This window comes from Trichechus manatus, unplaced genomic scaffold, assembly GCF_000243295.1.
Source record: "Trichechus manatus latirostris isolate Lorelei unplaced genomic scaffold, TriManLat1.0 scaffold00029, whole genome shotgun sequence".
Lineage (NCBI taxonomy): Eukaryota > Metazoa > Chordata > Mammalia > Sirenia > Trichechidae > Trichechus > Trichechus manatus.
Window position 1 is genome coordinate 5,638,891 of NW_004443965.1, and position 16,408 is coordinate 5,655,298.

The following is a 16,408-nucleotide window of genomic DNA, read 5'->3' on the forward strand; positions in this document are numbered from 1 at the left end:
CTTAGGTTAGAATAACGTGGGAACTCTCAAAGACTGTGAAAATCAGAAGGATAAAATGTAGGCTGCCTGGACCCAAGTTGCCTCGCATGAAGATTGTCCTTCTAGTATGTACTAAAATCCTGGTATCCCTGTTTTCCAGGGGATAGTTCCTATTTTGGTCTGTCTTAACTTCATGCAGACTACAATTTGGGGCTAGCACACGGAAGTCAAACTTCTCCTGCCCTTTCGAAGTGTTCATTTGCCAAACGCACTCACAATGAATGCAAAGACCCCTTTTGGACCTTGCCCAAAGTATTTGTATTCTTTCTTCCTGCTAGGTTAAGATAGCCCTTTCTCTAGAGTTTTGAGTCATTTGGATGGATTATCAGACCCAAGAAACAGAGAATGGCCGGTAACTGTCGACCTAGCCCCAGATGAATGGGGATGAGAGAGAAAGGGCTGTGTGGAGCAGCTGGGGTCTGAACTGACCAAGGAAGGGAGGGTGAGATTAATACAGGATGCAGCTGGTATGTGGAGTGGGATTTATTATTTACCACACAATTTTGGGTCGCTGAGTCGGAATTGACAACGGGCAATGGGTTTGGTTTATAGCGCTACTATGAGGACTTAGCAGAGCCCTGGTGGCGCAGTGGTTAAGAAGTTGGCTGCTAACCAAAAGGTAGGCATTTCGAATCCACCAGCCGCTCCCTGGAAAAAGCCTGTGGGGCAGTTATACTATGTCCTACAGGGTTGCTATGAGTCGGAATTGACTCGATCGCAACTGGTTTTTTGATTTTTTACACGGAATTAGATAAAATCTAAGCACAGTACCTGTAATACATCACAATAACTGTTGGCCATATTTATTCTGGTGTACAGACGTGCCACTGGATTAGTACGGATCCAGAAGTCTATTGCCGTACACCTTCCCCAGCCAGCTCTTTGGGAAACCGAAAGTTTCCCTGCCCCTCAGCTATGTGAAAGATGCAGAAGCCTTTAACAGGAAGGAGACTTCCTGGTTCGCTTTTGCTCTTACGGCTCCGATTACTGCGCCGCACGCGTCCACCAGGGGCCGCTCGAGCTGCCCAATATCACTGCGGTTTCCGGGCGGCGCGCCCGCGCGTGCTCACTTCGTGTTGCGCCCGCTTCTCGCCCTCTACAGCCGTCGCACAGGCCTTCTGTTGATGTCCCGAAGGCGGCTCCTCAAACCAAGCCTCTGTGGCTTGGGGACGGGAGCGGTTTGGGGATAATAATCTGCCCTCTTCTGTGATCTCTGTTTTGCACGTCTTCGTTCGTGGGCAAGTCTAGGGCAGCAAGTATTAGCGTCTCTATTGCCCTACTGCCAGAGGAGGCCGACCCCGGCGGGGAAATCGGGCTGACAAGGGGCCTGGGCCAGGGGAGACGCCGCCGCTGCCCGGATGTTGCGATGGTTGATTGGGGGAGGCCGAGAACCTCAGGGCCTGGCCGAGGTAAACCCGCGGGAGGACCGTCCTTACACCCGCAGAGGCCGAGCTAGCCGGAGCGATGGTTTCTTCCAAAGCCGGCTCCGGGATTTGGACGCGGGGACTCGGGTGGAGGCGGGGCCTACGGGTGTGGACGCGCAGCGAACAGCCCCGAGGCCGGCGAGGAGGCGGGGTCTGTGGAGGGGTTCTATTTTCGCGAGCTACTCCGTTCCTCTTGGTCCCGCTCAAGTACCCAGAGTTAAATACCCGTGTTCTAAGAGCTGAGGTAGCTGAAGCTGACGTGGTTCAACGACTGGCTCAAGGACACTTTGCTAGTAATCAGTCGAGTTGGGACCTCTAAGAACGTAAATCTTCTGGCTACTTAAACCAGCCCTTTTCAACTTGAAAAAGTATGCTAACTTAACCAGAAACGAATAAGTGGTGATTACAACTTCCCACTTTTCGTTTATTAGAATTGGTTCCTCTTTCCACCATTAACTGATGCTTGCTCAGGGAATATAAAATTATTTTGAGTATTCAAGAACAAAAAGGAAGGATACTATTTTAAAAAATAATAATTTGCTTCAAAGTAAAGAAAGTGATTTTCTAATTAACTGCTATTTTTGTTTCCGTAGTCACACTTTCCTCGTGGGCCTGAATAATTGAACAGACTGTGTAATAAGATTTACATTGAAGTGATGAGAAAAAAATTTTTTTTTTGCAGTGTTGAGGTCTGAAATTTATTTCATATCACACAAAGAATGGAATTTGTGTTGAGTTCCTTTTTTCTTAGCAAATACTTGTTTCCATTTAAACTTGGGTTCTTGTAAGCAGCCTTACTTCTCAGTTTTAATTTCCTCATATCTTTGCAGTTGAGATTTATAGTCTACTTAAAAACAAAGTTTTTCTTGTTTGAGATTAGGTTGAAACTATAATTGTGGAAAAATTTTTTGTCATTGAATAGGATAGTTATGACAATTCTGTATTAACCTGATTATTTGAGTAATCATATAATTTCATTCACCAAGTCAGCCTTTCTTCTCAAACTTTCGTTTGGGGGGAAGCTGTTTTATATGCTACAGGCAATCCCTGGGTTGGGAACATCTGCTTTCAGACAACTGGTACTTAAGAACAGACTGCCATAACTCACCCATTTACCTCAAGCCTATTCCAACTCATAGTGACCCTATATGACAGAGTAGAACTACCCCCGAGGGTTTCCAAGGAGCCGCTGGTGGATTTGAACTGCTGACCTTTTGGTTAGCAGCTGAGCTCTTAACCCCTGTGCTGCCTATTATATTAAAAATTTGAGTTAAATACAGTGGTTTGTAATAACGAACTCAAGTACTACTGGGTGATGCTCATGAAAACATTGTGCAGTTTGGAAGTGTTTTCTTAAGTGTTTTATATGCATAGAAAGGTATGTATTAAGACAAACATTTGACTGATGTTAAATAAGAACCGTATGTACCTGTTCCAACTTACCCATAAATTGAATTTAAAGACAAACTTAGGAATGGATCTCATTGGTAACCCAGGGAATGCCTGTAGTTTTCAGATTTTGTGCTTTTGCCTTTCTCATCAAAACCTCTCTAGAAGGGAGACAGGAGATAAATAAAAAATTACTGCTTTGTGGTGAATTTTTTTTTAAACCTTTATGCATGCTAATTTGTACATTTCTTTATGTGAAAGCATTTCAGTTGTATAGTTGCTATTAATTTGTACATTATCAAAATTTATAGTTTTTTTCTAATTTGCAAGCACTTTGTATCCAGGCTTCTAGTAGTATCTGGAGACATTTTTGATTGTCCCAACTTGGGGGAAAGGGGTGTGCTACTGGCATCTAGTGTATAGAGGCCAGGGATACTGCTAAACATCCTACAATGCACAGAACAGCCTGAACAACAAAGAATTATCTGGTCCAAAATGTCACTAGTGTTATGTTTGAGAAACACTGGTTTAGAGGTTAAGAACAAAGGTTTTGACATGAGTTAGTACTGGGTTTGACTCCAGAAATGGGGTTAATAGGACCTACCTACAGAATTATTGAGTGAGTTATATGAGATGTACTTATTAATTAGTATAGTGTCTGGCGTGTGACTTGCCACATAATACTATGTAAATGTTAGCAATTACCTTTATAAATATTACCCAGAGTTGAGTTCATTGACTGTAAATGATTTCATTCCTTCCTTTATTCACTCAGCAAATGTATTGAGTACCTATAACGGGCTAAGCACTGTTTTAGCCTTTGACCTGCAGTTTTGTTTCTGCCAAGTTTGTTTTTTTTTATTTATTGTAGTTTAAGTGAAAGTTTACATTTCACGTTAGTCTCTTATATAAAAATTTATATGTACATTGTTACGTGACCCTAATTGCTCTCCCTGTACTGTGACAGCACACGCCTTCTTTCCACCTCTGATTTCACATGTCCATTCAACCAGCTCCTCACCCTCTTTGCCTTCTCATCTCACCTCCGGACAGAAGCTGCCTGTTGAGTCTCATGTATCTACCTGAGCTAAGAAGCACACTCCGCACGAGTATCATTTTACGTCCCACAGTCCAGTCCAATCTTTGAAGACTTGGCCTTAGAAATTGTTTTAGTTCTGGGCTGATAGAGAACCCGGAGGCCATGCTTTCCAGGGTTCCTCCAGTCTCAGACCATTAAGTCTGGTCTTTTTAGTAGAATTTGAGTTCTGCACCCCACCTTTCTCCTGCTCCATCAGGGACTCTCTGTTGTGTTCCCTGTCAGGGCGGTCATTGGTGGTAGCCGGGCACCATCTAGTTCTTCTGGTCTCAGGCTGATGAAGTCTCTGGTTTATGTGGCCCTTTCTGTCTCTTGGGATAATACTTTCCTTGTGTCTTTGGTGTTCTTCATTCTTCTTTACTGCAGGTGGTTGGGACAAATTGATGCATCTTAGATGGCCGCTTGCAAGCTTTTAAGACCCCAGATGCCACTCACCAAAATGGGTTGCAGAACATTTTCTTAATAAACTTTTTTATGCCAGTTGACCTAGACGTCCCCTGAAACCATGGTCCCCAGACCCCCACCCCTGCTATTCTGTCCCTCAAAGTGTTTGATTGTGTTCAGGAAACTTCTTAGCTTTGGTTTAGTCCAGTTGTGCTGATTTCCCCTGTAGTGTATACTGTCCTTCCCTTCACCTAAGATAATTGTTGTCTACTATCTAGTTAGTGAATAACCCTCACCCTCCCTCCCCACCCTTGTAACCATCAAATAATGTTTTCTTCTGTGTTTAAACCTTTTCTTGAATTCTTGTAATAGTGGTCTTATACAATATTTGTCCTTTTGTGACTGATTAAATTCACTCAGCATAATGCCCTCCAGATTCCTCCATGTTACGTTTCACGGCTTCATCGTTGTTCTTTATCATTGCGTAGTATTCCATTGTGTGGATATACCATGATTTGTTTATCCATTCGTCTGTTGATGGGCACCTAGGTTGTTTCCATCTTTTTCCTTTTGTGAGCAGTGCTGCAGTGAACATGGGTGTGCATATATCTATTTGTGTGACAGCTCTTATTTCTCTAGGATATATTCCAAAGAGTGGGATTGCTGGACTGTATGGTACTTTCATTTCTAGCTTTTAAAGGAAGCACCAAATTGATTTCCAAAGTGGTTGTACCATTTTACATTCCCACCAACAGTATATAAGTGTTCCAGTCTCTCCACAACCTCGCCAGCATTTATTTTGTGTTTTTTGGATTAATGCTGGCCTCATTGGGGTGAGATGATATCTCATTTGTTTCTGCCAAGTTTTAATTGAGAAACACCTGTTCTGAAAATATTGGATTGGTCCATGTAATTTTTTTTAAAAAGTCATACCTTTTATCGATGTATGATTTGCATGCAATAGAATTTAACATTTTTGTAAGTTTATTTTGACTTGAAAATACTAAAATTTAAGGTGTGGATTTGTGGTAAGAGAAATGTATTATGTGGAATTGGCAGTTATTTAGTTTATGTTAGGGGAAATATGTAATATTAGAACATTAAGGAACCTTGGTGGGGCAGTGGTTAAGTGCTCGACTGCTAATAGAAAGGTTTGTGGTTCGAACCCACCAGCTATTCCGAGGGAGAAAGATGTAGCAGTCTGCTTCCGTAAAAATTTACAGCCTTGGAAACTCTATAGGGCAGTTCTACTCTGTCCTATAGGGTTGTTCCAGGTCGGAATCGACTCTACGGCAGTGGGTTTGTTTTTGTTTGTTTTTATTAGAACATGCTATCTTATAGCTTTTTAAATCATGTATTGTTAAAATGTAAACCAGGCAGTTATATTCCAACTTGATCTTTTATCATAACTCATTTTCTTTCTCTTTTTTGTTTTTCTTGTTTTCTTCCTGTATAAGAAATCTCCTTTACAGACAATAGGTGAAGAACAAACCCAGAACCCCTACACTGAACTGATTGTACTGAAAGCTCATCATGATATCGTAAGATTTCTGGTACAGTTAGATGACTATAGGTAAGAAACTCTAGTTGTCTAATTGACTATTGCTTGGAAAGAGTTTTCAGGAAATTTTATATTAAAAACAACTGCAAAATTAATCTATCTTTTCTAAAAATTTCACAACTCTGATCAGTAGTAACATTTAGTGGAAACTGACCTCTGCATCTTGATGAAATATGTATCTGAAGTCTTTTTTGTCCAAAGTTAGGGTGTCATACCTGGTGATTTGAGTTTTTTTTTTTTTTTTTTTTTAAATTCTCAGTAATATTCTCGTTTAGAAGAAAGTTTATGACTTCAAAATTTGGATGGGGGTTAAAACTGTATATTAAGGTGAACCCGAATTTGAGAAACAAATATGGTAAATGTTTAAATATCAGGTACCTACCAGGATGTGTGTTATTTTGACTGGAAGGTAAGGTAAAGTTTAGTCTGAATTTTTTTGTAATTGATGAAACCCCTTTGAAATGTGTATTATTCTGTAATACCTTGCTAACATTGTATAATAAATTGCTTAATATATCTGCCAATAGAGATAAAGATGTACAGGTCTTAGGCTGTAGACTTAATACTGATCTGCATATTATCTGTTTATTGAACTCTCATTCAACTATATACTTATCCTTTGTAGCATGTATAACAATACAGTTACATAAGTATGTAATTATTTAGTATTTGTCTTCTCTAGAATGTAAGTTTTATGAGGGTATGGGCCATCTTTTTCTTATATCTTATTATACTGTTCTTGGTGTCTTGGGCACTGCTTTGCATATTAGTTGTTGTTGTTGTTGTTGTGTGCAGTTGAGTAGATTCCAACTCATAGTGATCTTATATGACAGAGTGGAACTGCCCCATAGGGTTTCCAAGGCTGTAATCTTTACGGGAGCAGATTGCCAAGTCTTTTCTCCCGCAGAGCTACTGGTGGGTTCAAACCACCCACCTTTTGGTTAGCAACTGAGCCCTTAACCATTGCACTACCAGGGCTCCTTGCCTTGTGTGTTTGTGTCTTAGTCATCTAGTGCTGTTATAACAGAAATACCACAAGTGGATGGCTTTAACAAAGAGAAGTTTATTTCTTCACAGTAAAGTAGGCTAAAAGTCCAAATTCAGGGTGTCAGCTCCAGAGGAAGCCTTTCTCTCTCTGTCGGCCTTCTCATCAGTGTTCCCCTGGACTAGGAGCTTCTCCGCCCAGGGACCCCAGGTCCAAAGGATACACTCTGCTTCTGGTACTGCTTTCTTGGTGGTATGAGGTCCCCCTTCTCTCTGATCACTTCTGTTTTTTATATCTCAAGAGATTGCCAGTGTTGTAGATTGAGTCCTGCCTTACTAATTACAACTGCCACCCATTCTCCCTCATTAACATCATAGAGGCAGGATTTACAACATATAGGAAAATCACACAATACCAGGAATCAAGGCCCAGCCAAATCGATACACACAATTTTGGGGGGACATAATTCAATGCATGACACGTTGCATATAGTAAGAATTAATAGGTAGTTGTTAAAGGAAAGAATGACTCCCAAACTAGTAAGTGTACTGTACATGTTGCGTGCTATCCTCACTTCTGTTGTCCCTACCGGTTCTTTCACTGTCATCCCTAATTTTCTTTTACCTCTGCTACTGTCTTTTTGTTTTCTTCCTCCTTTCCATTTTTAACTCCATGGGTGACTGCTACTGTGATTATTCCTAATCCTGATCACCATTTCAAATATCTGTTAACCTTGTTTTCTCTCTGATTTTTCTTATGTCTTTGGTCTTCAGTTGCTTTTCCCGTGCTTCTCAACTTTTGCTTGCAAAGATTGGCCTCTTATTAGCCTATCAGCACTATTTTCCTGTTGTGATGCAAGCCAGCCAAATCACAGCATGATAAGCATAGTGAAACAATCTTCAGCCTTTTTTGATAATATTAATTGTTGCTATGTCCTTTGATACATTCTTTTATTTATTTAAGTGGTCATTTTTTGGGGGAAACTAAACATTTCTGAAAAGGTAGGTTTTGGACAGTTAAAGTTATCTGTACCCTGTTTTTCCATAGTTAGCTGCTAGGTTAAAAAAAAACAACAGATAATTTCTTATAACATAATCGTTAATACTTGGGCCCTAAAGAGTCTTAGGAGTCCTTGGGCGGTACACACGGTTAACACACTTGCCTGTTAACTGAGAAGTTGGAATTTTGAGTCCACCCATACACGCCTTGAAGAAGGGCCTGTCAGTCTACTTCCAAAAAATCAGCCATTGAAAACCATGTGGAGCACAGTTCTGCTCTGATACACATATTGTCATGAGTCAGAGTTGACTTGATGGTAACTGGTACTAGTTTGAGGAATCCTAAAATTATTTTCTCTAAGAAAGTTAGATAAAAGATACACTGTATACTTTCAGGATGTGGTCTTTGAATTTTTATATAGATTACTACTGTGAAGTTTCATGTTCATTGCCATCTCTTCTGTGTGAAATGTTCTCTTGACTATTCTCCATATATAGTTAGAAGAAGAGTCTGCAGACAGTGCTGACTTATAGAATAATGTTGTACAAATGCTGATGTTTGATTACATTTTTCCCCACAGTGGTACTAGTGTATATTTCAGTTGTTCAGTGATTTTAGTAAATGTTTTGTAAACAGCAAAAAGTTGTATATGAGTATATTAGTTTCTGTTGCTCTGTAAAGCATCACTCCAAATTTAGTGGTTTAAAACAGCAGCCATTTATTTAGCTCATTATTCTGCAGAATTGCAATTTGGGTTAGGCTTAGCTGGATGGGTCTTTTCGTCTGGGCCAGGTTCAGCTGCTCTCTGCTAAGTTCACTTTTGCATCTGGTCAACTAGTAAATCAGCTGAATCTGGCTGATTCCCTGTGGTCTTGGTTTCTCGCCATATGGTTTCTCAGGTGCTTGTTCCTATAGTGATCACAGAGCTCTTTTACCAGCAAAAGGGCAAGCCCTAGTGTACAACCACTTTTCAAATCTCTGCTTATATAATGTTTGCTACTGTTTTATTGGCCAAAGCAAGTCAGAAGGCAAGCAACTATTTAATGGGTGCGTAAGTAAACTTCACATCTTGATGGAAGTAGCTACAAAGTACTATTGTGAATGATGATGAATATAGGGAGGGAGAATATTTTGCTATCTACCACTCAACATCATCGTCCTATTGCTGTCGAGTTGCTCCTGACTCATAGTGACCCTATAGGTCAGAGTAGAACCGCCCCATAGGGTTTCCAAGGCTGTAATCTTTATGGAAGCAGACTGCCGCATTTTTCTCCTGTGGAGTGGCTGGTGGGTTCCAACCACCAATCTTTTGGTTATCAACTGAGTGCTTAACCACTGCTCCATCACGGCTCCTTAACCACTGCTCCACCAGGGCTCCTTGTGCTATCTACCACAGTGAATCTAAATGTCTAGAATAGATGGAAAAGCCCACTTTTTGACTTTTGCAATAAAGTGATAATATGACTACATGAATCACATTTAATGCTTTGTACTAAAGTCATTACTCTGTCAAAATTTAAATGTAATTGGTATGAAGCTTTCAGTCAGTCATTTTTCTGTTATATTTATAATAATATGATTATAGCAGATAAACTTGTAGCATTTTCAGTGTTTTCTAAAAAAAATAATTCTGTAGTCTGCTGTAAAATAGGAAGAATTTAAAGTCATTCCTTGTAAGAAGAACATAGGAAAATATACAAACTACATGAATATTTATTATAAGTAGAAGAGCTCAACGTTTTTACTCTTTAATGATTTAGATAAGTTTAGAATGATATTCACCATTACATGTGTGCATTATTTATGCATTGTCAGATTACTACAGAAATATCTTTACAATTTAAAAATAAATTTTATAGTGTTATACTCTTTATGTTTTTATTTAGTTTTTGTAGGCAATGCATTCTGTTTTTTTGGTCAGCTGTTGTAATCCAGGTTTCACGCTTCAGGTCTTTAGATAATATCATCTTACTGAGAATTTTGCAGAAGGATTTTCTTGTTTTCTCGGTGGCTCAGCTAAAATCAGTGAGTGGAAAATTTTCTTAGATTGGTTTTTGAAGATACCAAATAAATCCTGTATAACCTAACAGACAGCTGCCTTTTCTTTTCTTCTTTAGTATTTTTTGAACATAAACTGAGGGTCATATTGATTGGGAGATCACTAAGGAAGGCTAAGCCTCAGCAAGAGTCTTCCAAAAAAATGGACTGTGCTAAAATTGCATGTAATACTCTAGCATTTGACACATTAAACTAAACTGAGTTCATAACACATTTTAAGAATAGTCTTCTCTGTTGCTCATTTGACCATTCCTTGCTCCTCCAGGAAACAGACAAGGTTATGTAGGATGGTGATCATGACTGGAAAAGAATCAGGTGACCCATGAAGTGCCACACTAGAGAACAAAACGTGCCTCTAGGATGGCTGGTGAAGCTGTACATTAACACGAAACTAAACGAACTCAGTACAGTTTGATAATTTGCTAAAAACGAGCAATACTTTCTATCTTTAAAGAAAATATTCTTTTTTTTTTTAGCATAAGGTAGAGAATACAGGCTCCATTTTATATTTTATAAACAAAAACTGTCATTTTATAAATGTAAAATAAAGAAGAAAAATACAATGATATGTTAGCTACTGTCAGGGGTGAAAACCTTACATAAACTGTAACCCCAAAGGCTGTTTTCTGAAGAGTTGACCTGCAGATTTATGTAATCTGAGGATTCTTTATTGATTTCATTTATAGAAAGAATCTCTATAGTCAAATCATCACTCACTTTCATGCCTCCACGTGGGAAGTGGTAGATGAATATCTGTAGGAATACAATTTATTGTCTACTCCTCTGCTCAGAAGTAACCCTGTGTCTGTCCAGTCTACACCCAGAACTTTGTTTTCATGAGCAGTGAGATCATAGATCATAGAGAGGAACTTTACAACTTCTTCTATCCCACAGGTTGATATAGTTATCTGAAGAACCTGAGATCAGCTGCGGCTCATGGGTAGGAGACCACTTTACTGATGTGGCCTGGCCTGTTTGTGACATTAGGGACAGCGACACCAAAGAACTGTCTTTAGTTCAGGGATACCACAGTCTGGTATGCCTGTCTGTGCTCCCAGATGCTATATGTTTACAAAGTGGTGAATAGGAGACACAATTAAAAACTTTATTTCCTGTCAAAGTTGACTCAAGACTGCCAGTCTCAACATCCCACACTCTAATTGTGTGATCCCAAGATGCACTGCAGACTTCTTAAGCATCTAACCATAGAACTAAAGAAATCGCTTCCTTGTGGCCAGAGAGGGTCACCATGGGAGTCCTTGTTAGTCCCAACTGCTCTGTTTTCTGTTTCTTTCTGGGTCAGTTTATGGATTCCTTCATTTCATTGTCTTCATCTGTAGGAACTGTAGACTAGATCTTTAGCATCTTATCCCAGGAGCCACTGCAAAATTTAGTTCCTGTGCTGTCAACAGCTATAGAATCCACATTCCCAGCATGACCTCTGCAGCAGTGTAGGGCTTTCATTTTGTTTCTCTCTGTATTCCACTCCTGTAAGAGAATAGTTTGATCCATAGAGGCACTCACTAGTAAGCAAGACAGATTATCTTTTTTCACCCAGGCCACATCTTTTACAACATCTGTATGTCCTACAACTGTCATTATTGACTTTCCTTCCAATGACCAGATTCGAGAAGTCTTACCATAAGAGTCAGCCCATTCCTCTGCACATTTAACTGAACTGATCCAGTCATCATGGAACATGCATTGCTCTGGCTGAGGCGCAGTGTACTTCTCCATGACCTCTTCTGTTGAGATGTTTTCCAGTTCCAGGTGTTTGACCAAAGACATTCATAGAAACTGGCCCTTGATAAGGAAATCAAACTCCACATGTTTGTGGAACTGATTTTTGGTCTCCAGCAATTTATTGATTATGTTACTAAGGTCAACAGTTTCAGCGGCTGCAGGGATTGAGAAAGGAACATCATCTACTGCATATTTCAAGTTGTCAGTGTAGAAGCGTATCTGAAGGTGAGCCATGATGGTGGCAAAAGGCGTACACACAAGACTTTCCCAGAGAAGTGTATGGGCTGATAGAGAACAGGCAATCTAGTCTCTTGGTACTACAAAAGGAGGCAGCTCAAAATTAGACTGCACAGAGAAGGAGAAGCTACCCTAAAGAAAATATTCTTAAGCTAAGACTATTATTCATCCTAACATACTAACGTTCAGAAAATAGAGATCAGTAGTCAAGATGATTTAGATAATCCTCGTGCCTGAGTTCCCTGGGAAGAGTATGCTGAAATGGACTTAGGCATACAAAAGGTTTATTAGTGAAAAACACTAAAACAGAGGAAGTAGGACTGGATATGGGAGCTGTCTCAGACCGAGTTACAGATCTGACACTCCTTGCCAGCTCAACAGGGAGCTCTGGAGCAAAGACTGCCTTTTAGAGGAGTCATGTGTTGCGTGGAAATAACTAGGGTTTTATACCACTACCTTGCTTAGTCATTGGCTGCAGGTCACCCAATAACATGCTCTGATTTCCACCACTTTGCTTAGTTCCGGTGGCTGGGGGCCACCTGAGATAGTATGACTTTGACTTGAAAGCTGAAATGGACCTTCTTAAAGTCTACAGCTGGGAGCTATCAGATAACCACACTCCTCACAGTTGGGCAGCTAATCGTCTACATCTGTGCCTATAGTTGTAAGTTGCGTGAAGAAACTCATGTAGGCCGTGCCTTTGTGCAGCTTTTTAAGAAACTGAAAATATGACATTGGCTAATCATTCTTTGATGGCTTGAAAAAGTTAATATGGTTTTTAGACGTGTTAAGATATACCTGTATCTGGAAAAATCCTTTTTATTGTGAGTATCAGAAGCCATAATACTAATAGCTTAACAAACCAACCATCTGGCAATATGTTAAATGTTCACATCTAGTGTCACATTGATTTTATTATAATAGGTTTTAATAAAATAAATCCACCCCCAAAAAACTAGTTTTCTGTTTTGCAAATCCCCTATATGTCTCTCTGTGGTGAATTTGTTTATTTCTGTTGTTTTTGGATAGACCTTTGAATCAAGTAAAGGAATAATGACAGTATTATCGGGTATATGCTGCCTGTTCTCCTTCTTTTTCTTATTTCTAATAATTTTATTCCTTTGGCTCATATTTTGGAAGTGTTGCTGAATTTTAGTTATTTGGCCAAGATATTTTAAGGTTTGAGAGGATGACAGGAGTGAATGGAAAGGTAATTGCTGCCTCATGTAGCAGCATATAATCAAATTTAGGAGGAGGGACAGCAAGTGCCTAACAGTATCTTAATTTCACATTCTGTCATCTTGGTAGCAAAATTCTGTAATTTTTATGTAAAATCAGGCCCGACTGGTCACAGAATACCCTTACTAAGCATTTGGAAATTACTGCCTTGAGCATCTTTAAAATGTAGCTTTAAAAATTCATCTAACAATTTGAGTACCAATAAGGGTAATAACTATAATGGATTGCAACATATCACATATGGTTAAATCCATAAGTTTCATAATAATACTTAAAAAAGAGAACTCACTGGTCACCTTTAAAAAATGCTAGGGAACTGTCTTAGTTACCTAGTGCTGCCACAAAAAAAATACCGCAAGTGGGTAGCTTTAGTGAACAGAAATTTATTGTTTCACAGTTTTGAAGGCTAGAAGTCCAAATCAGGGCATCGGCTCTAGGGGAGGGTCCTTCCTCCTCAGTAGCCCTAGGTGTTCCTTGGCCTTACTTGGCTTGTAGACCATTATTCACATGGTCTCTTCCCCCATGTGTGGGTTTCTCTGTGTCTGTAGTTTCCTTTGTAAGACACCATTCAGAAGGGATTAGGTTTAAGACCTACCCTACTCTGGCCTGACCTCATCAAGATGACAAAAGATACCCCAGGACTTCAACATAACTTTTTGGAGGATGCAATTTAATCTATAATAGGAACTAACTATTTTGAAAATTGATAAATATGGGGAAAGTCAAGATCTATACTGCCTTTCTTATATAAACTGTACCTTGAGATCACTAATAATTGATGAGAGGAAATTTCTTTATAGAAGAATTCAAGCTAGAAAGAACGATAGAATTGGAATATGGTAATTTTGCAACTTCTGATGGAGCCCTGGTGGCACAGTGGGAGCTCTAATGGCACAGTAGGAGCCTTTGTGACCAACAGGTCAGCAGTTCAAATCCACCAGCTGCTCCCTGGAAACCCTATGGGGCAGTTCTACTCTGTCCTATAGGGTCACTATGAGTTGGAATCGACTCAACGGCAGTGGGTTTTTTTTTAATGGAATAATGAGGAGCCTTAGTGACACGGTGATTAAGTGTTTGGCTGCTAACTGAAAGGCCGAACCCGCCAGTTGCTCCACAGGAGAAAGATGTGGCTGCCTGCTTCCATAAAGATTATAGCCTTGGAAACCCTATGGGCAGTTCTACTCTGTCCTACATGGTTGCTATGAGTCAGAATCGACTTGATGGCAACAGTTTTTTTTTTTTTTTTTAATGGAATAATGGAGTTAGGCAATGATTACCAATGGCTGGCTGTTAACACTGTAAAAAGACTACTAGAAATTATATGTTTCCTATGGAGTATACTAACTGTCTATGAAGTGGTTTTACCAGAAAGTCAAGTTTGAATCTGATTAAGTCTTAGATCCAACTGTCAGTTTACCAGAAATAGAGGGGACTGACATGCATATTAAATGACAACACAGGAAAGTAGCCAGCAAAATCCAGACTGTGGGAGCTCTACAAGACAAATGACTTTTTCAATAAATAAATTGCAGGGAAAACATATATGGGGTGGGGGGTGGGGAAGCAATAGATGAAAAGAGACTTTAGAGATACATCAACTGATTATAATACATCAACTGTTATAGATTGAATTATGTACTCCCAAAATACATCCTGAAGTCCTAACCCCTGTACCTGTGAATGTGATGTTGTTTGGAAATAGGGATTTTCTTTTGTTATGTTAATGAGGTCACACCAGAGTGGGGGGGGGTCCTAAACCTAATCTCGTCTGAGCATGTCTTATAAAGGGGAGTACAGACTCAGAGAGACAGACACACGGGGAGACACAGCATGTGACAATGGAAGCAGATACATTTATGAGCAGCAGAGGAATGCCAAGGATTGCCTGTAGTCACTAGAAACTAGGAAAGGCCCACAGAAGAAATCGACAGGGCTGAGATCCTGGTTTGGACTTTGATCCTCCAGAATGCTTAGAAAATCAATTACTGTTCTTTAAAGCTACCCACTTTGTGGTATTATGACTGCCATAGGAAACTAAGACATGGACGTTACTTGGATCCTACTTCTAACAAAGTGGTTTAAAAGTTTATGAGATAATTAGCAAAATTTGAACACTGACCAGATACGTGGTGACATTAAGGAATTAAATGTTAATTTTAGGTATGATATAAAAGAGTTCTTAAAGGTATATACTGAAATATTTACTGATGAAAATGATAAATGGTGACTGGGATTTACTTCAAAATAATCTGCAGAGGGGGGATTGGATGATGAAGCAGTATTGGCCATGAATCGATACTTATTGAAGATACCAGTTACCCTCAAGTTGATTCTGACTCATAACGACAGTACATGTGTCAGAGTAGAACTGTACTTCATAGGGTTTTATTTTTTTTTATTGTGAAAATGTACACAACAAAACATGCAGCAGTTTAACAATTTCTATATGTACAATTCAGTGACATTGATTATCTTCTTCAAGTTGTGTAACCATTCTCAATATCTTTTTCCAAATTATCCCACCGCCAGAAACATACATTCAGTGCACCCTAAGCTAAAACACCCTCTTTCCCTCTCCCTCCCACCCCTAGTAACCACTAATAATTTTGACTTCTGTATATTTGCCTTGGAGCCCTGGTGGCGCAGTGGTTAAGAGCTTGGCTGCTAACCAAAATGTCGGCAGTTTGAATTCACCAGCCACTCCTTGGAAACCCTATGGAGCAGTTCTACTCTGTCGTATAGGGTCAGTATGAGTCAAAATCGACTCAATGGAAGCAGGTTTGATTTATAAATTTTCTTGTTTCATATAAGTGAGATCATTCAGTATTTATCCTTTTGTGACTGACTTAGTTTGCTCTGCATAATGTTTTCTAGGTCCATCCACGTTAGGCAGCCACACATAGGGTTTCCAGTGGGTGGTTATTTGTTTATCCATTCGTCTGTTGATGGGCAGCTAGGTTGTTTCCATCTTTTTGCTATTGTGAACAGTGCTACGATGAACATGGGTGTGCATATATCTATTTGTGTGACAGCTCTTATTTCTCTAGGATATATTCCAAGGAGTAGGATAGCTAGATCGTATGGTACATCTATTTCTAGCTTTTTAAGGAAGCACCAAATCGATTTCCAAAGTGGTTATACCATTTTACATTCCTACCAACAGTGTATAAGTGTTCCAGTCTCTCCACAACCTCTCCAGCATTTATTATTTTGTGTTTTTTGGATTAATGCTAGCCTTGTTGGGGTGAGATGAT

At 39.6% G+C, this 16,408-nt stretch overlaps 1 protein-coding gene and 1 pseudogene across 2 annotated transcripts in view; one reads left to right on the top strand and one right to left on the bottom strand.

Moving 5' to 3' along the window:
• The first annotated feature begins 1,108 nt into the window (after nt 1–1,108).
• Nucleotides 1,109–16,408, top strand: part of WDR41 (WD repeat domain 41) — a 69,342-nt gene continuing 54,042 nt past the window's right edge. For both annotated transcript variants that reach the window (XR_002823743.1, XM_023729488.1), the window contains exons 1-2: nt 1,109–1,448; nt 5,790–5,905. Coding sequence is in view for 1 of the 2 variants with exons in the window: in XM_023729488.1 (XP_023585256.1) it covers nt 1,398–1,448; nt 5,790–5,905 (167 nt within the window). In the remaining variant the exon portion in view is untranslated. The remainder of the gene's footprint in view (nt 1,449–5,789; nt 5,906–16,408) is intronic.
• LOC111820208 (ribosome biogenesis protein WDR12 pseudogene) lies at nt 9,146–14,287 on the bottom strand (annotated as a pseudogene).